This window comes from Solanum tuberosum, unplaced genomic scaffold (genome assembly GCF_000226075.1).
Source record: "Solanum tuberosum cultivar DM 1-3 516 R44 unplaced genomic scaffold, SolTub_3.0 scf00410, whole genome shotgun sequence".
NCBI classification, from domain to species: Eukaryota; Viridiplantae; Streptophyta; class Magnoliopsida; order Solanales; family Solanaceae; genus Solanum; species Solanum tuberosum.
In genome coordinates, this window is record NW_006239326.1 from 54,307 (window position 1) to 73,932 (window position 19,626).

General features: G+C 36.2%; 3 protein-coding genes across 3 annotated transcripts; 2 read left to right on the forward strand and 1 right to left on the reverse strand.

Annotated features, from left to right (window-relative positions):
• Window positions 1-236: 236 nt before the first annotated feature.
• On the forward strand, window positions 237-6,538 carry LOC102580691 (uncharacterized). The gene is made up of 11 exons (XM_006362461.2): window positions 237-706; window positions 1,078-1,164; window positions 1,261-1,434; window positions 2,572-2,687; window positions 3,662-3,750; window positions 3,859-3,962; window positions 4,053-4,155; window positions 4,282-4,357; window positions 4,453-4,567; window positions 4,845-5,376; window positions 6,222-6,538. The coding sequence occupies exons 1-11, from the start codon at window positions 460-462 to the stop codon at window positions 6,310-6,312; spliced, it is 1,734 nt and encodes a 577-aa protein (XP_006362523.1). The 5' UTR covers window positions 237-459; the 3' UTR covers window positions 6,313-6,538.
• A 2,424-nt stretch (window positions 6,539-8,962) lies between these two features.
• On the forward strand, window positions 8,963-14,413 carry LOC102581030 (protein CHUP1, chloroplastic). The gene is made up of 9 exons (XM_006362462.2): window positions 8,963-9,395; window positions 9,566-9,657; window positions 9,924-10,676; window positions 11,187-12,557; window positions 12,646-12,777; window positions 12,966-13,147; window positions 13,546-13,657; window positions 13,910-14,053; window positions 14,172-14,413. The coding sequence occupies exons 1-9, from the start codon at window positions 9,305-9,307 to the stop codon at window positions 14,268-14,270; spliced, it is 2,976 nt and encodes a 991-aa protein (XP_006362524.1). The 5' UTR covers window positions 8,963-9,304; the 3' UTR covers window positions 14,271-14,413.
• Window positions 14,414-14,687: 274 nt separating this feature from the next.
• LOC102581371 (uncharacterized protein At1g26090, chloroplastic) lies at window positions 14,688-19,212 on the reverse strand. Its single transcript, XM_006362463.2, has 7 exons — window positions 18,873-19,212; window positions 16,871-17,014; window positions 16,699-16,773; window positions 16,414-16,607; window positions 16,155-16,326; window positions 15,667-16,077; window positions 14,688-15,130 (listed from the first exon to the last, which is right to left on the reverse strand). The coding sequence occupies exons 1-7, from the start codon at window positions 19,128-19,130 to the stop codon at window positions 14,999-15,001; spliced, it is 1,386 nt and encodes a 461-aa protein (XP_006362525.1). The 5' UTR covers window positions 19,131-19,212; the 3' UTR covers window positions 14,688-14,998.
• Between the last annotated feature and the right edge of the window lie 414 nt (window positions 19,213-19,626).

Sequence of the window (19,626 nt, forward strand, 5' to 3'; positions counted from 1 at the left end):
CCTATAATGTAAAAACATATTTTCACAACTTAAACTCGTAACCTCTTACACATAAGATAACAATTTATCATCTAGGTTCTAAACTACAGTTAATTAACAACAATAAGTTTATATGATTTGATGTAAATACACACAATTTTTTCATCTTCATAAAATTAACTAAATCGTGCAAACTAACCCGAACACCAAAACTATAAAAAAAAATCACTAATTTAAATTTGCATAAAAACCATTTTTAAAGTTGTACCAACAAAAAGAAATACCCAATTTAATGGATGCACTCTTTTGAGAGTCCATTGATAATAAGAGCATCAAAAGTTAGGTTTTCCATTGATGCTCAAAGGATGAAGATGAACTTCAACTCCAAAATTTCCCTTTTTCCATTACCCCTTTGAATCTTAAACCCTACAATACATTACAATTACAACCCTAAAACCCTAACAAAAAAAAATTCAAGAAATGTGTTCTTCTGTAATCCCATCTTCTCTTACCTTTTCACCTAAATCCCGTTTCATTTACAGTCAAGATTTGGTTTTTACCTCATACCCATTTCTCCTAAGGACTAGAATTCCTAAGTTTCCCCTTTCTGCTTCAGTTTCAGAAAAAGTTGCAGAAGTTTCTTGGGGTATTTCTGATCCAAATGTTTTTGATGAGTATAATGGTTGGGACTTTGTTGAACCTCCAGTTGAAAAGAAGAAGAAAAAGGGTATTTTTATTGTCCACCTCAACTAATTTGAGATTAAGTTTTAAGCTGATTGATTGACTTTTTGAGGATGTAGTTTATTGCTTTTGTTATCTGTTAGCAACTGTTTGTTGTTGATTGTTACTGTTCCTTGCTTTGCACTGCTTTCCTATTAGTTGCCATGTCTTGCTTCCCTTGAGTTGAGAGTCTTTTGGAAATGGTCTCTCTATCTCCATGAGGTAGGGGTATGGTTTGTGTAACTCTATTGTCCCCAGACCCCGCTTTGTAGAATTTCACTGGATATGTTGTTGTTGTTGTTGGTGGTCGGGTGAATAAAAAATTAATCTTGAGATTTTTTGAGAATTGAGGGAATTAAAAGATGGATTTTTTTGCAGGTTTGTCGAAATTTTTGGTTATTGGTATGTCAGTGTCTCTTGCTGCTGGACTTGGTGTTGCTTCCTACTTTTCACTATACCAGAAAGGTGAGATTTTTGGGATTGCTTTTGTTAGTTGGGTAGTTTATAGTGTGCTTTGTAGAAGTGTAATTTAATTTTTGGTGTACTTTGTGCTTCTTATAGGATTCAAAATTCAATTTACTGGGCCATTCCATGAGTCACATGACAGTTTAGTATCTAATGAGGCTGCTAATAAGGGAAAAGATGGCGAAACGGTTGATTTGCCAATGGAAAGTGCTCAGATTTCTGAAACGGTGGAGGGAGTTTCTGATTTCGATGACAAAAATGTTGTCTTGGGTAAGGTTTTAGAGCTTAACTGAACTTTGTTATGTTGTTTGCTTGTTTAAATAAGTTGTGCATACAATAGTCAATATAAAATGCTTGTAAAGGGAGTTGTCTTGTTTCTTTCTTCCTTTGGTCTAGTCTCATGAGAAATGCTAATATTTGCGTAAAATATCTGAATCATGTAATGTACCTCTCTAGAATTCTTTTGGGTTGGGAGTACTTTGTTTATTATGTAATGATACCTCTTTATAGTCTCTTTCTTCTTTGGAAAATATGGTTTGCCTGCTCCCTTTTCATCATTTGATGTACGATTGTTTACCAATGTGCTATTTTAAGTTGTTCAACACCCAAGGATGTGGCCTAGTTGTCAATTAAATGGGTGGAGAATCACGAGATCTCAGGTTCAAATCTCAGGGGAAGGCAAAATCACTAGAGTCCCATTTGCTCTAGCATTGGTTGGCAATATTACCCGGTTTCTGTGCTGGCACTTGATGAAATAATCGAGGTGCAACATCACCATCATCCAAAAAATAGAAGAAGAAACTGTTTAGCCTTTTCCTTTATTGGATCAAACTTGTAATTTCCAGTTCAGAAGCTTGTTCTCTGATTCCATTCTTCTCTTTTTATTTTTTCCGTATGCTCCGGCTTTGTTTGGCTTGGTGCATTTTCCAGGAAACTGATAAAATAAAAGAACCCCTGAAACAATTTGAGATCAGATAGACAAGTCAGTAATAACTCCTAATTCTCCTGGAAAGTGTACACCAACATTATTCAGATTTCTTTTCTTCTTTTCTTCTTGTCAGTAAAAGAAACTTGTATGGCTAGTTCTAACATGCAAGTTTTAAGTTTACAAATTTTATTTTTCATTTTATTCTCATCTGAAAGTTGAAATAGACATGATATGTGAAGACAATTGAATAGAAAATCCTCATTTAGCGCTTGTCAGCATGCACCCATGTTATCTCATTTTATTTTGAGCTTGATTTGGTGCTAATAGTAGTAATTTTTTTTAAAATTTACTTGCAGTAATAGTTTGTACCATTTTCTATTTCGTTGAATTACTTAGAATGATAGCAGTTCTGTTCATTAGCTCCGATTTTAATTTTATTCCTCACTGGCCAAAACTTCTGGTTCATTGTCATTTTGAAGAGACAAGTCATGTTTCAACTAAAGGAGTAACTAGAGGAGTACTTGGACGTATTACAATTCCCTTCGCTGTAGATTCTACTCAAGAAGAAGCTCTTTTTATGTTGAAGAAACTCAAGGTATAGTTGCCTGACCTTTATTCCATTTGAGAGAAATAAGCTTTCCTGCTGTACTTGCACATTTTTCTATTCAGAGCTATGTTATATTATGGACTTAGTTATAGTGCTTGACATAGTTTGAACAGCCCGATAGCTATAGAACTTTGTATTGCACGTGTAAGTCAAACCAAAAGCAGCATGTTTTCCAAGATGTGTGGTGTGGCCGTGTAGCTTAGTTATTGGATGGCTCTGATGTTTTAAAGTTATTTTTGGTTAAAAATTTAATGGCCAGCTTCAGAGGGAACCTTTTGCTGTGCGTGTGGAATCATGAGTATTTCATGTTTCCTTGTGATGAGTGTGAGATGAGAGGTTTTGGGAAGTACAGTAACATCCTTGGGAAGGCAGCCCAGAGAAGTGACGTTAGCTAGATACTTCTGTTAGAAAAACGAAATGTAATTACGCTAGTAGGTTGCACATTCAAACTGGACTGTGGTTTCTATCTTGTCTCTCCCTTTTAGTATATGACTACGGATAATGTGTTTTTTTCCTGTGAAACCTAGCCTGTTACGTTTTGTAGTCTTTATTGTTTATTGTGATTTTACTTGATAATGTTATTTGCTCCTCTTTCACCCTTCACTCAATTATTTAGGTTTGGTTCTAAGCATGGCTTTGACATTATGCTGTGAGGTATAATTGGAAATTAGACTGCCATATTATAGTTTTATCGTCAACTATTGTGACGTTACACTTGTAGCATTATCTGTGCCACTCTCTCTCTCTGACTTCACTCGGTTGTTAGATTTGGTTCTAAGCATGGCTTTGACATTATGCTGTGAGGTATAATTGGAAATTAGACTGCCATATTATAGTTTTATCGTCAACTATTGTGACGTTACACTTATAGCATTATCTGTGCCACTCTCTCTCTCTGACTTCACTCGGTTGTTAGATTTGGTTCCAAGCATAGTTTCACCATTATAATCTAAAGAATACAGATCATTGAAGATGATGTTAAAGCAGATGAACTATGTTCAAGGAGGGAATATGCAAGATGGTTAGTTAAAGAAAATACACAACTGGAAAGGTACTTCTGGTCAACAACATTTGCTTGGTCAGTTCTTTTGTTGGAAGAAGACGAAAATGTTAGTACCACTGACTAGTTTCTCTAACCAATTTCTTTTTTGACTTCTAGGAGTAGAAAGCATCGGATAGCTCCATCAGTTGTGCTTTCTGGTTCTACAATTGCTGCCTTTGATGATGTGAGTGTTGAAGACCCTGATTTTGCGACCATTCAATGTAAGCTTGACATGTTGTTACCCAAACATAATATATGTCATCGTCGAAGGAGCTAATATTTTCAGTTCTTGCTTAAAAAATGTTATCCAGCCCTAGCTGAGGCTGGTATTATTCCTAGCAAGCTGTCAGATAAGGAGTTTGCTTCCACTCCGAATGTTTCAGAAGATCAGGGCGCCTGTTTTTTCCCTGATAGGTACTATGCTGTTTATCTTTCCCTCCTTTCCTTTCCCTTTTGTTCTCTTTGCCACTCATTTCATTTCTCCCTTTGTTACCTTCGTCTATACTTCTACTTAAGTTAATGTCTGTTTTGCTGTTTCAGATTTTTGTCTCGCCAAGATCTAATTAGTTGGAAAGCCAAAATAGAGTATGAAATCATGCCAGGGATAGACAAAGAGGTAGGGGAAAAACCACGCTCCAGCGCTTGTTGCAACTTTAATGAGATTTTGATGCCCTTTATCTGCCTGAATATCTGACTCTGTGTACAGTTCAGATATCAAGGAAGAACATAGGCTTTCTGGATGTAAGGGACATCAATTCTGAAGCTTTGGTGGAACTTTTTGTGGATTTACGGGCTGGTGAACAGAGCATTCTTCGGAGAGTTTTTGGTCTCTTTCTTTCTCTGTTTTGCACTAATGCACAAAGAATTAGATTTATAAGATCCTCGTGGCAAAAATGTCACCACTTCTATGCAAAAAATACTTGCATGTCACGCATGCATTCTTTAACATGTACAAACATCTACTAAATTACTTAATTCACTCAAATCATTTGGGCGACAGGTGAGAAAAATAAAAAGATATAGGAGGAATTTAGTGCATGCATAAGTACACTGAAGCTTTGGATTGGGAAGTTTGTTGATCGCCTATGTATGATCATTTACAGGACAGGCGAAACGATTCCAGCCTGATAAACCATCCACGAAGGCTCAGGCAGCTGTTTCGCTGACAAGTGGGAGAATGGAAGAGTATATACAAAGTGAACTCGCAAAACTTGAAGCAGAAAATTTATCGAGACTAATGGCAATGGAAGAAATAAAGTCTGACCTACTTGATAGAGGAGAAATACAAAGGATTTGGGAGAGTAAAATGGAAGTAGAAAAAAGTCGTGGTTTAGAGGTAGATAGTGCTTATTTGGATTCTATTAGAGATTTAAAACAGGAAAGAATTGTACAAGAGAATGCTCGAGCTGAGCTTCTGAGGCAGAAGGCAGCTCTAGACTGTCAGAAACAGCTACTTTCTAGTCTCAAGGAAGAGGTCGATGAGATGTCCGAAAAGCTTGCACGTGAGAAGTTTAAGCATGTGGATGAGCAGTGTGATTTAAGTGGTACGATTCATGATTTGCAGGTTAAGCATGAAGTTTTGCTTGACAAAAAATCTATGTTGGAAGCTGAGATTGAAGCTTTGCGAAAACTGAGGTACAAATGTGTTAATCACTTAATTGTAGCTTTTGTTTACTTCTCTGTCTTTTTCTGAAATGGCGACTGTTGTTTAATTTGTCTTATTGTGTCCTCTAATAGCTTTATGGAGTTTCAACACGTAGAAGTTCAGTGAATGTTAAATAGCTTTAGGAAGTTTGACTAATCTCGATAACAATCAAACAAACATGATATCTGAATTAAGGATGGTATTACCAGAGAGGTTGATAATTCATTAACACTCGTAGTCTGTAATTGGCATGAAATTATGCAATAAAAACCGAAAATATACTTTTTTCTTTTGGTGAGGTTGCCTGGGAGGGAAATGGTGGAGCATTAAGGTTGGGATGGCACTGCAAAAAATGGGAAAGAATGATAGGGGATCATAATGTTCCCCTTGCTAGACAAACTTATCCCTTGTATGCAGATTAATTACAGAACAGAAGGGCACTTCACCAAATTCTATAGTCTGAACTACGAATATGCGAATCTTGGGTATGTATACTTTTATTACTTTTGTAGCAGACTAATCTTGAGATGAGGATAATGGCAAGAATGTAACTAAGATGCAAACCGTTATACATTCTGGTGAGGACTGATGCATACTGCATATGTAGTTTACACTAGTTTCCATGTCTTCACATAGAACTTCCATTCATTTCTCGGTTTCAACTCTTTTGTGAATCTTGAAATTGTTAACTCCAGGATATGTTCGGTGATGGTTGTAGTTTCTGTTTCAATTTACACTTTGTATCAGTAGAAGGAACTTAAGCATCCTGAAACTGTAGAAATTTCGACTCCAGATAATGTTTAGGTAGTTGACAATGCATGTTTTGTTGAAACAGATCATGGGTCGAGGATGAAGCGAGAAGAAGTCAAGCTCGCGCTAAAGTTCTCGAGGAGGTTGAGCGAAGGTGGAAATGGGAGGAGCAATAGAAAAAAGTTTTCCTATAAGTTAAATAATCCATCTGTTTTGATGTACATTTTGTCATTGTCATGATCAATTTTCTTCTTAAATATTTTCTTGGTAGCATCTTGTAAACTATATAAGAGTTGTTGATCTCTGTCATAAGCAGAAAGCAATTGAAGAGTAACTTTTTTGTTGTATTTTGAAGAATGAATTGCTTTATTAAGAAAGTGAATCTCTTGAGTTCCAATCTAATTGCAGGGACCTAATAGCTTTACATCCAAACTTATTTTTTCGGTTTTCTATTCGGTGTCTGTTGTTATCTGTATTTGAGTCTGACTAATTCTGATATGTAGCGCATCCCGGCATGATCTTTTTTCACACTTCCATTACTATTTTTTCTGGACTTCTTGGTCCTTTTTTCTTGAGCCGATGATCTATCGGAAACAATCTCTGTCTTTGAGATAAGGGTAAATCTCTATACATCTTACTCCTCTCAGATTATAGTTTATAAGATTACACTAATTATATTATTGTTATCAACGAAGAAATCTTATCTATCCTATCACATTATCCATAAATCCATACCTATCCAATATAACAGAAGAGACAAAAGACTCCACAAATTATGCCAAAAAGGAACTTGTGCTTTGGTTGATATTTGTCAAAATTGACCCTTCTGGTGGCCAGTGGTTTGGGCTTGGGACTTTCATGTTGGAGGTCTCAAGTTCGAAACTTCTTGCCAGCGAAAGCAAGAGGTTTGCCGAGCTCGTCGCATCGGGCTTGCCTAGTGCAGGTTACCTCTCCCTATGTAGTTTGCGAGCTATTGCATTAGGAGCGGGGGATTTTACCCTGTGCACACCCAAAGAATAGCAACCGCGAATTTCCCTTCTCATCCAAAAAAAATATTTGTCAAAATTGTGTAAAGTTATCACTAATATGCTTTATGTGTAGACTAATATAGTCCATACATAAAAATCCATCCATACAAGCTAAGGCACAAATTAAATGTCAATTTTGCTCTCTTTTCTTCTTTATTGTTATGCCAACAGCTACATTTGGACCCCACCTTTGATATCACAATATTTTCTTGATCTTTATTTATTCAAATTAATATCTTTAATTCTGAGAATAATCTCTAGTATTAAAAAAAGAGAGAAAATCTTAGTATCTTGATTAGTTGGCAACAATAAACTAATTATTGGACATATCAAGCAAGATACACTAATCAGGTACATATAATTGAATTGACCTAATCAAAGTTCTAGTTGGTACATTTGAGTAATATTATTAGATATAAACATATTTTAAATGAAAGCGATATGAATAATGAAAATTCATATAATCGATCTTAATTGAGGTATGTTTGCACCCTTGACCGATTTTTTTTTTTATTTCAGTCGCGCCATATAGAACATTGATAAATAAGTAAAAAAACTTTAGTTACATATAATTAAGTTAGCTCTAAAAATTATTTTAATTAGGGATTAGATGAATTAGGTACTAATATATTAAGTTCCTTCATTCTGATAGTTAAAATTTGGCTATCAAATGTTGCGATAGAGTGATAAATATTCATTCATTTTTAAATAACGTGTTTCAGTGCGAGTCTCGAATATAAAATTACTTTTGATAAAAAGATATTTTACCTCTAATGTGAAACTTTTTTACGTGAATCCGAGGGAAAGAAGAAGATAGTTAAAAATTGACTCTTGTGGTTGTAAATTGTAATCTAAGTTCCACCTGCATAATTGGAGAACCCATAAATGGACAAAAAGTCACAACTTATTAGCTGCACAATGACAAAGAATAATTGGACACCATTCATGCAATTAAAGACAAATTTTTACTCCAATTCTTTATCTTAGAAGATTTTAACTAATAAATTTCATTTATTTTTACTTTTTATAATTGAGAAATCTTAAAGGGTTTGTCTAATGGTACACAATTTAATACTCGATAAATAATGAGTCTTCATATTCTTCTATACTTAATTAAATATTAAATTAATTTGAAAATCACACATCATTTGGTTTCTATTTGTATTTGCAACGGTAAAATGCTCTCTAACAAATACAATTTCATATTCAGGTTCTAACCTCTAATAAATACGACTTTATATCCATGTTCGGATTAAGAAAAACTCTCTAGCAAATGCGACTCCATATCCATGTTCAAATTAAGAATAAACTCTCTAGAAAATGCGACTCCATTCGATTTTAACCTCTAACAAAGATGAGTTCATATACATGTTCAAATCTGAGACTCGATAAATAATGAGTCTTTATGTTCTTCTATACTTAAACATCAAATTAATTTGAAAGTCACACATTATTTGGTTTCTATTCATATTCGAGATGGTAAAATATTCTCTAACAAACGCAACTTCATGTTCAGGTTCTAACCTCTAACAAAGACGGTCTTATATCCAGATTCAAATCTAAGACATCTAATTAAGGGATAAACTCTCTTACAAACGCAATTCCATAGTTATATTCTAACCTCTAATACAAACGAATTCATATTCACATTCAAATTTGAAACGTCTAATTAAGGATAAAAAGATTACTTTACCACTTCGAGTGAGAATGCAGAAATCTAGGGTGTCATCTGTTCCCAAGTTCATATTTTTACTGTACTCAAGTCCCTTTCTTCTTAAATATTCTTCTTCATATCAACAAGTTTTTGACCTCTGCCCTATATCCAAAAAAATGTCAATCTTCTTTGGCCAAACATTGGCCACTCAAGAAATTGGTGGTTCCCTGTAGCTCTGTGTTTGTTTTTTGACAGTTCTGCACAAAAAAATCCAATCTTTTTTCTTTCTTGATAAGATTATAACACTTCCCCTTCAAGAACTGCACCATTAGACTATTTTCCAATTGTGGGGTTCTCATTTGTTTTCATTTTTGATGAGGCCATGGATTGATTCTTGAGCTATGGGGTTTCATAAAAAATGGGTTGGGATTATTTTTTATTATTAAATGAGTTGAAGCTTCAATTTTTTCCATTGAAAATACTTACATGATAGTTAGGGTAGGTTTCTTGGTTGCTGCTTCTATAGCTGCTTATGCAGTTAAGCAGATAAATGTAAAACCCTCAAAGCCATCATTAGGTAATTTTCAATTAGGTTGCTAATAAGTACTATTTGGTTTTAGATATTGATAGAACAGTTGTTGTAAAGATTCAATTTTTAATGAAAAAATTCATCCAAATGGGTGATTAGAGTTTGTTTTTTGAGGCTAATTTGTGTTTATGTTGTTGTTTTATGAACTTGGTGAATAGAAAATGGTGAACCATTGCTTGAACAACGAGGTGACGAAGGGGATGAAAAGGAGCAGCTCTTGTATTCGACGGATGGCCTCAAAGAAGTGGTTGTAAGTATAGAGAAATTTGTGTACTCTTTTGTTGCTTGATAGTGTTGATATCTTCTTTAGGAACAATTTGATACTGAGTTAACAATGTTTGTTTCGAACATTTTTTGGATGTTATAGTGAAATGGTGTTATAGAGAACATATAATATAACATAACATGAAAGATCGGTTCAGCAGAAAATGTGATTGTTATTGTGAAATGTTGTTATGAAGAGGTCTGATTGTGTTTGGAAATTTGTCTTTTGTTTTTTCGTTTGGCGAATTGTAGGATGAGGAAGAAGAGAAAGAAGAAGTTAAATTAATCAATGGAATTATAAATCCAGCACAGGGTAACCAGATTGATCTTGATGATGATCTTTTCCCTGAATTTGAAGATCTTTTATCCGGGGAGATTGAATTTCCGTTACCAAGTGACAAGTATGATACAGGAAGAGAAGAGAGAGAGAGGGTTTACCAAACTGAGATGGCCTACAACGCGAACGAACTTGAAAGATTGCGAAACCTTGTTAAGGAACTTGAGGAAAGGGAGGTGAAGCTTGAAGGGGAGTTGCTCGAGTATTATGGTTTGAAGGAACAAGAATCGGATATTCTCGAGTTACAAAAGCAGCTCAAGATTAAGTCTGTTGAGATTGACATGCTCAACATCACGATAAATACGTTACAGGCTGAGAAACAAAAGCTTCAAGAGGAGGTTTTTCATGGAACTACTGCTAGGAAAGATCTAGAAGCTGCTAGAAGCAAGATTAAGGAGCTGCAAAGGCAGATGCAACTCGAAGCTAATCAAACGAAAGCTCAGTTGTTGTTGCTAAAACAACATGTTACTGGACTTCAAGAAAAGGAAGAGGAAGCTTTCAAGAGAGATTCCGATGTTGACAAGAAGCTTAAACTTGTGAAGGAGTTGGAAGTGGAGGTTATGGAGCTTAAGAGGAAGAACAAAGAACTTCAGCACGAAAAGAGAGAGTTGGTTATTAAATTGGATACTGCTGAATCTAAAATAGCAAAGTTGTCTAATATGACGGAGGTAAATTTTAATTCCTGATACCAGTATTTTCATGTCACTGATCAAGTTTAGGACAATCTCTGTGTGTTTATAGCTTATAGCTCTTCTTTCTTTATGCATTTACTTTCTATTCTCAAGTTTGTAAAAATATTTTGGAACTATAGTCATATTCTGATTTCTTGTAATTATCAGAATTCTTTTGCTGTTTCTCATGCTCTTTAGTTTCTTCTATTTTGACCAGAGACGGAGCTAAGATTTTGACTTTATGGGTTCTGATTTCTAGAAAAGATTAGCTTACTGGTTCTGGATAAATTATTTATATATATTAAGTAAATTGTGAAGCACAAATACAATGTCTTGAACCAAAGTTAGGTTCTGCTAAACCTTTAGACGGGCTTGTAGCTCCACCCCTAATTTTGACAATTGTGGTTCGCTCCCACCACTGAATTATTGGAGATTCTCAGCTTCTAATGAGAAAGACTGTGTGATGGTTTTGACAATTCCTGAATTGTTTTTGGCATGCTTCTGCAGAATGAAATGGTTGCCCAGGTGAGGGAAGAAGTAACTAATTTGAAGCATACAAATGATGATCTTCTAAAACAAGTAGAAGGACTTCAAATGAACAGATTCAGTGAAGTTGAAGAGCTAGTGTATCTTCGTTGGGTCAACGCATGCTTAAGATTTGAACTTCGGAACTACCAAACACCTCAAGGAAAAGTCTCCGCTCGTGATCTCAGTAAAAATCTGAGCCCAAAATCTCAGCAGAAGGCTAAACAGTTGATGTTAGAATATGCAGGATCCGAACGAGGCCAAGGAGATACAGATCTCGAAAGCAATTTTTCTCAGCCATCTTCTCCCGGTAGTGAAGACTTTGATAATGCTTCTATAGACAGTTCCACTAGCAGATTTAGTAGTTTCAGTAAAAAGCCCAACTTAATCCAGAAGTTGAAGAAATGGGGCAGCAGAGGTGGTAGAGACGATTCTAGTGTTATGTCTTCACCAGCAAGATCTCTTGGAGGAGCATCTCCTGGTAGGATGAGTATGAGTGTAAGACCAAGGGGTCCTCTGGAATCTCTAATGCTTAGGAACGCGGGTGATGGTGTAGCCATCACTAGTTTTGGAACAGCTGAGGAATATGGTTCCCCAGAAACACCAAAGCTTCCACCGATTAGGACACAAGAATCTTCTGCTGAGACACTGAATTCAGTTGCATCATCGTTTACTCTAATGTCAAAATCAGTGGAAGGAGTTCTAGATGAGAAGTATCCGGCATTCAAAGACAGGCATAAGCTGGCAGTAGAACGAGAGAAGACAATTAAGGTTAAAGCTGAGCAGGCAAGAGCAGCAAGGTTTGAGAAGTCCTTGCCTCCAAAACTTGCTCAATTGAAAGAGAAACCGGTATCACTGCCAGGGTCAGTACCAGTTTTGCCGGTGGTCTCCGCCTCTGGTGACTCAGCAGAGCAGTCCGGTGATAGCAAAACCGACTCTCAAGCCGTGAGCAAAATGAAACTTGTTAATATTGAGAAAAGACCTACCAGGACTCCTCGTCCACCTCCTAAACGATCAGGAGGTGGTCCAGCTCCAGCTGGTAATACTGTTACAGGTGGAGCACCTGGAGGTCCACCCCCACCGCCTCCTCCGCCTGGTGCTCCACCACCGCCACCTCCACCTGGCGGAGGACCTCCTAGACCACCACCTCCTCCTGGATCTTTAATGAAAGGAGGAGCTGGAGGTGACAAGGTTCATCGTGCTCCTGAATTAGTTGAATTCTACCAATCATTGATGAAACGCGAGTCAAAGAAAGACACATCATCAGCTTTGATAACTGCTACTTCAAACACATCAGATGCAAGAAACAACATGATCGGGGAGATAGAGAACAGATCCACATTCCTCTTAGCTGTATGTAGAACTTCTCTTTTACTTCTTTGAATGAAATGCATGTTCCTATTATCCCATTCTGACTCAAACGATAATTGTGCAAAACCAGGTGAAAGCTGATGTGGAAAGTCAAGGTGAATTTGTCGAGTCATTGGCAACTGAAGTTCGTGCTGCTTCTTTTACCAATATTGAGGATCTAGTGGCATTTGTGAACTGGCTAGATGAAGAACTCTCCTTCTTGGTATTTCCTCTTGACATTATACCTTCAAATTCCCTATTCCTTAAATAAGACTTATTAATCATCCTTTTGTATGGTGGATATGAAAAATATTGGTTAATTTATCTCTATCAATCGACAAGGACCATGCACTTTCTGCATTATGTACCTGCAGCATCTGTTAACAGTGTGTCTCACTGATTCTTTTCAAGGTTGACGAACGAGCTGTCCTCAAGCACTTTGACTGGCCTGAGGGAAAAGCGGATGCGTTGAGAGAGGCTGCTTTTGAATATCAAGATCTAATGAAACTAGAAAAGCAAGTAACCACCTTTGTGGATGACCCAAATCTTCAATGTGATGCGGCTTTGAAAAAGATGTACAGGTTGCTTGAAAAGTAAGTCTCCAATGATATCTATGTCTCTTGTCTTTAAACTAGAGAATTTAGGTTTGGTAGGATGCAGGGGCGGGGAATCCAGGTAGGGATGAGGAGTTCATCTGATCAGCCTTCGGCGGAAATTACACTGTTTATAAATGCTTAAAATTATTTTTATGTATATATAGTAGATGTTGAACTCCCTATGGCTTCTTCGTATTTTGAATCCCCTTATTGAAAATCCTAGCTCCGCCACCGGTAGGATGTGAAAATGGTTGAGATTTTAAACAAGTTATTCCAGACCATATTGAAACTTCAACTTAATTGGAAGTAGTATCCTTTCATGTGCAGTTGTTCTTTTTTGTTTTTTCATTTTAGATTTATCTATAGCTAACTCAGTTTTTTATTCTGGATGCCAGGGTGGAACAGAGTGTTTATGCACTATTGCGTACTCGCGAAATGGCTGCATCACGATACAGAGAATTTGGTATTCCTACTGATTGGTTGCAAGATTCAGGTGTTGTTGGCAAGGTACGTTCTCATCTAGAAACGTCACTCTAGCGTCCTTTCTCAAGGTTTTTTAACATAAAAGCGCAAACTTTTCCACCAAGAACCATGCTGCAATAAAACCTTAGAATGTGAAGTTTCCACTTTAACATATTTTCACAAATATCAAGAACCTCTGTAGCTAACATACAATACGATTTCACTTCATGGTACATCCAAAAGAAATAAACAAAAGTGTGCAGAGAAATGATCCATTATGTTTTTCCTCTTCTGCAGATCAAACTTTCATCAGTACAATTGGCGAGGAAGTACATGAAACGTGTAGCATCAGAGCTTGATGCCATGGATGGACCCGAGAAGGAACCAAACAGAGAATTTTTGATTCTACAAGGAGTTCGTTTTGCTTTCAGAGTTCATCAGGTATATACACCACACCTGCATTTAGTTCACTTGTTTTAGTAAAGATACAGATTGAAGAATTCACAAGCTTGACTTTGAAAATCCTTCTTTTTTCGTTTTTTTTTTTTCCCCTTTTCAGTTTGCTGGAGGATTTGATGCTGAAAGCATGAAGGCGTTTGAAGAACTAAGGAGTCGTGTTCAGTCACAAACAGGAGGAGAGAATACACAAGAACCATGAGAATATTTGTATTTTGGTTTTGGTCATTGTATATTTCATCATTTTCTCCAAGTATAGCAAACATATTCTATCTTGGACATTTGTACAATTCAAAAGGTTCAACTCAAGGAGAATATCAGATAACACAGATTAGTTTAAAAGAAGTTGCAGGAATAAACATTGTAGGGTAAAACACTTTGAAAACTTCACTAAACAATAAGTGAAATTTGGACCTCCATATTCATCAATTCATGAGAAGGAAATAAAGTGCAGTAAGTTTCCAATAAGATGTTATGTTCTTTGTTCTGCTACAGAAACAAAAGCGAAAACGCGATCTCCTTCAGAGGCACAAGGCAAAAATCCTCATTTCTGTGAAATTTGAGTGTATTACCCTGGTAACAATGAGTGTCAAACGCTTGGATACCTTATTCATTCTAGTCCTGCAAGTTTTCTAGTTGATATAACTATTAAATATAAAGCAATTCGAGAATTTATTCGAAATTAACTTCAAATTTGAAGAATGTCATCCCCAACGACTTGTGAATATGACCATACAAATGGTCTACAAGAAACTTGAGAATTTAATCTGTGGTTGACTCAATCATCACATGGGCATGGACATGGACAACCTCCAATAATTGTTCACGTAAAAACTCATACAATCAATGATGTTACAACATTTGATGTGAAGTGACTCTTTCTGCATGCTTGTAGCTAAATATGTAGGTGAGGTTTCTTGATTTCATCTGCTATCTCATTGTGATGACAAGACTTCTATCTGTAAATTTAGCACCTCCAACCTTCCCTTGAAGTTGAGATGGTAGACGAATCACACGTCTCTGATCACCAGCCTCCACCAACAACTCAGACCCTCCTCTAAACTGCAAATAGCCAGAAATTCTAATTAATTTCACCATATGATTTGGTTTTCAGTAGCATGAATTGTAAGAACATGGTGAGAAAAACAACAACAATGAGCCTTTGGTCATCGTTAGATGTCAAACGCTCTCAACTTGGATAACCAAAGCAAGTTAGATGTCAGTAGAACTTTTCATGTGCTATATTAACAGCAAAAATCTTATCACATCCTAGAACAGCAAGCTAAGAATGTTTTTAATCACTCAACTACATATTATAGTGCTTCATGTAAATGTAAGCATTTGTTTAATGTTTCATAGTCAGTGTTCATTGCAGTTAAGTGAGTCTTTCACCCTGAAGAAGCTGACCACTTTTTGATAATTTCTATGGCAAATGCTTACAGAAATTATCAATTAGTAAATGCTTGTTCTGTCTATTACCAAACTAATATCTATTATCTAGTGAAAATTTTTGTTGCATTGAAGTTCACAAAAGGATCAATTTTTGGCATCATAGTATACACATAATGCAGAAAGGTGAAACAAACCATACTACATACTTGATATAGCTTGATTTCTGATTTGTCAAAACCGGGCATGAGAAGTGTGATGATTTTGTTGGTTGGATCAAAGATAACCGGAGGAATGCTGGCCTTATGAGCTGTTACAGTCAGAAGATTCCGTGCACTCTCGCTATGACTATCCTGCATAATTTTGTCCCAATCTAAATGGGCTCCGACTGAGATATGTGGAACATAAGCAGAAGGTAAAGGTGAAAAGTCCTCAATCGTTGCCCCTACTTCTCCACTCGAATTCAGCGTTGCAAGAGCAAATGCACCAGAAACCTGTGCACCAGCCTGAATTATGCAACCCCAGTAACGTAAAGCAGAAGCCATAGACACAGGGCTGTTTCTATCCACCACAATATAGCAACCAAACCTTTTTGGTTCTGCAAATATTGTAGACCCTCTCTGCAGCATGCAAAATCATTAGAACCTATAGTTCAAAATAGAGTGGCATCTTGAAAACAAATTAGTAGCTGGCGTACCTCCAATACTTTGTCTAGAAGGTCCCAAATTTCTGAACTCATTTTCCCATTCAGATTAGGATTTCTACCGCTTAGAGTCATGGCTTCTTCCGCAAGTCTCAAAAGTGAGGGACTTGCCAGCCTTCCTAAATCAGTTTTTTCAGCAAAATTGCGGAGATATTTTAAGTATAATCTGCACGTGGAAATAGTGATATGATACTCCACATCAGTTTTGGCATAGAGACATAAGACATTTGACAAGTCTTGGAGAAGATCTAACCTTGCTTTGCTGGTCGCACCAATCATCCTAATTGTTTCTTCAGTACTCATGCCATCATATATAATAATGTCAAATTTCTCTTTTTTGCTGTTCTGTTGAACCACATTTTCAAAAAATCCTACAAGCCGCTCAAGTGCTAGGGATGAAAATATGGAGTCCATTCCAGGAAGCACTCCAAGCTCTTCTCCGAACACCTACTACATGAAGAAAGTTACTCAAAGAGCGACTCATCCATTTTCTGGCGAAAGAATGCCAGATAAACGCACCACTAAGTTACATACCCACCCCTTCAAGAACTCCTTGAGTCATATTAAGACGAGCATCTGCTTGCTTCAGTTTATTGAGAGGTTCAAGGAGCATCTGCAATGATAATTGTTCAGCCTAAATGAATTGCAACCAAATGTATATCTCAATATTGCAGGAAGACAGGTGAAGTAGGGGTCAAACAGGAACAGACTTTTGTAGTTTCCAATCTAACGGCTGAAAGATTGTCGTTGCATGTTATTAGGGATGTCCCGATCTTACAATTCAGAAGATATTCAGCTGTCGGATCTTGAGAATGTATCACCAAACAGGTTTTGAGCCCTGCCATTGCATAATGCTGGTAAGAAAAGAAACTTGCTAGTTAGTCTACCTAACTTAATCATATGCAGGAGAGACTGTAATTCCTGATATGATACAGCATTAGTTAAGGTTTAAAGGGGAAAAGACAAGCAGATTCAAGGTTGATGCAGAATGTCGGTTTATTTTTATGTGCAAGTACTAGATGAACATGCAATAATATCAGAGACATACACTGAAAATGAAAGGGAAAAAACAACGAAAACAAGGCGATAGTGCCAAGATAATAAACCACTAAATGAAGAACATGCTGTTAAAATTTATAAGGGAAAATGAAGCCAGAGATGCAGTGATCAATGAATAGTGTTAATATTATGAGTGAGCACTAAATGTATGTGTCATCATCACATACAGAACACAGCTTTTGTCAAGATATCTTACAGAAAAAAAAGTCACCTAAAAGAACAACCTTATGGTGATCCCTCGGAAACAAACTTCTAAACAATTCATGAGGTTTGTTCATTTCCTACCCCCTCCCTTGCACTCCTGGACGTTTTTCAATTCTTTGTTCCACTGCCCACAGAGTCTAAAGGAAAAGAAAAGGGAAGACAAAGTGTAATGAGTTCTCCTTCCGACAAGCAAGAGAATCAACTCGTGACAAGAGAGAATGTGGTTTTGCTCGTGCTTTCCTTGCAGTTTCATGAATAAAAGTATTAAAGTTGGAAACTATGTTGTTTTGATTTTGAATATGTAACTAAAAATTGGTATACCTCCTTGAAGCTATGTTGCTCAGACTCTTCAAAAATGTCAACTGATGCGTGTCGGATTCGCCAAAAGTAGTATATTTTTGGAGAATCCGACACGGATGCAGTATCAAAAGTGAAGAGTCTACGCAACTAAGCCTTGAAGTCAACAGTTTGTAAAGAAAAGACAGTTGAAGACAAATGAACTAAAAATCATGAAAGTAACTGCGATGAAATATCATGACATTCTTCTATTCTGAGGTTTGTTGAATATATTTTGTCTTGACATAAACCTCATAAAGCATAGTTTGACTCATTTAAAAGCACATACTCCAGTCAACGGAAAAACTCAATCTTTGCTTAGTTTTGGCTAACATTCAATTGCTCACTCTATAAAACAAGAAATGGACAAAATTATTCAACTCCAAAACTATATATTCTTTCAACAGTGAGACTGTATAGCATTTAACAACTTTATTTCTTACTTACAGAAAGTTATTATCTTTTCTTGATTTCTATACTCAGAATTTAAGTGTATGAATGTTGACCTTAAAATTCAAGTTTACAGTTCACTCAACTACTTTTCTACGTCGAGTACACCATACAGATTGGGAATCTTCTGTTCTCATCTAACCTTCCTCAATACTAACCATATGCCTTCTACAAGCAAAATTCAATACTAATATACAAGTTCTACATAGAGCAAATGAAAGCAATCCATTTTTTTACATATCCAACAAACAAACAGTTCTTATCCTCTCACAGAAACCAGGGATAGAAAAAATTTCAACTTCAATTCAGTCCCACATGATTAAAGAAGCACCAACAAAGGTTGTCGTGGACTATAAGTACTCCTTCATCCTTAACTAAAGTCTCGTGTTCGAGTCTCCCTGGTTACAGTATCACCTTTGTGAGGGAACGCTTTACCCAATGTGGACTTTCCAGCGCAAATCTGAAATCAATTGACTCCAATGCAGGTTCCGGACATCAGTGGGAAATCCAAAAATGACTAAAGAATCATCTACACACCCCCAAATAACACAACCCCAAGTTTCCAACCAAAACAACAAAAACATCCATCAACTGCTTATAAAAGATTGAACAGAACATAAAGTTAGAATCTTTACAGCAAAATTGACCACTTAATCGACAAACCTGAGCAGCAAAAATGGCAGAAGTAGTTTTCCCAGAACCCCCTTTACCCAAAAAGGTAATTAGCTTAGTGGGTTTTTCATTTTTAGCTGAATCATCACTAGCCATGGCCAAAATCTCCATTCTTGCTCCCCTTCTTCTTCTAGTTTTAGCTGGAGATTCTATCTTTTTCACTGACTGGTTGAAAAATTCAGAATATTGGTTCTTTTTGGTGGAGAATAATGAAGATGCTGTTAAGATTTGCATACTGGAACTCCACATTTTTTTCTATGGGTGAAAGATGTTTAATCAGAGAGTTGCAGATGGCAATTGAATTGAGAGTTTTGAAAGATGAAGGAGATGAGTGAATAGGCTTTTTTTTTTTTTTTTTTTTACCGAATTCCGACTAATTCAAATTCGCTAGGATAAACCTAAGTAGGGCTTTCGGATTTTTCCATATTCATGATTCGAGATTTCGGGTTAAGAGATTATTATCCCCATGCCCCATCTATTGCACCATATGGTTATCTTTATGTTACTAGTCACTTCGTGTAAATTGATGCGTGCCACGTTTGACTAGACATAAAATTTAAAAAGAAATTTAAAATAAATCAATATTTCTGTGATTATAAATAATTTCATAAAAGTAATTTTTTTAAATATAAAAAAAAATATTCTTTTAAAATAAATTAAGATAGAAATAGTATCGTATAAATTGAGACAGAAATAATAACAAAAATAGTTTACCATTTGAGATTAGGTGCAAAATAAATAAATA

Excerpts from the sequence above, each read along its gene's own strand:
- LOC102580691 (XM_006362461.2), top strand. The coding sequence starts at position 460 with ATGTGTTCTTCTGTAATCCCATCTTCTCTTACCTTTTCACCTAAATCC. Across the intron at positions 3,751-3,858 it reads GAAAATACACAACTGGAAAG|GAGTAGAAAGCATCGGATAG; the intron begins GTACTTCTGGTC and ends TTTGACTTCTAG. Across the intron at positions 3,963-4,052 it reads TGATTTTGCGACCATTCAAT|CCCTAGCTGAGGCTGGTATT; the intron begins GTAAGCTTGACA and ends AATGTTATCCAG.
- LOC102581030 (XM_006362462.2), top strand. The coding sequence starts at position 9,305 with ATGATAGTTAGGGTAGGTTTCTTGGTTGCTGCTTCTATAGCTGCTTAT. Across the intron at positions 9,658-9,923 it reads ATGGCCTCAAAGAAGTGGTT|GATGAGGAAGAAGAGAAAGA; the intron begins GTAAGTATAGAG and ends GGCGAATTGTAG. Across the intron at positions 13,148-13,545 it reads ATGTACAGGTTGCTTGAAAA|GGTGGAACAGAGTGTTTATG; the intron begins GTAAGTCTCCAA and ends TCTGGATGCCAG.
- LOC102581371 (XM_006362463.2), bottom strand. The coding sequence starts at position 19,130 with ATGTGGAGTTCCAGTATGCAAATCTTAACAGCATCTTCATTATTCTCC. Across the intron at positions 16,774-16,870 it reads TTAGATTGGAAACTACAAAA|ATGCTCCTTGAACCTCTCAA; the intron begins GTCTGTTCCTGT and ends TTATCATTGCAG. Across the intron at positions 16,078-16,154 it reads TTCTAGACAAAGTATTGGAG|AGAGGGTCTACAATATTTGC; the intron begins GTACGCCAGCTA and ends TGCATGCTGCAG.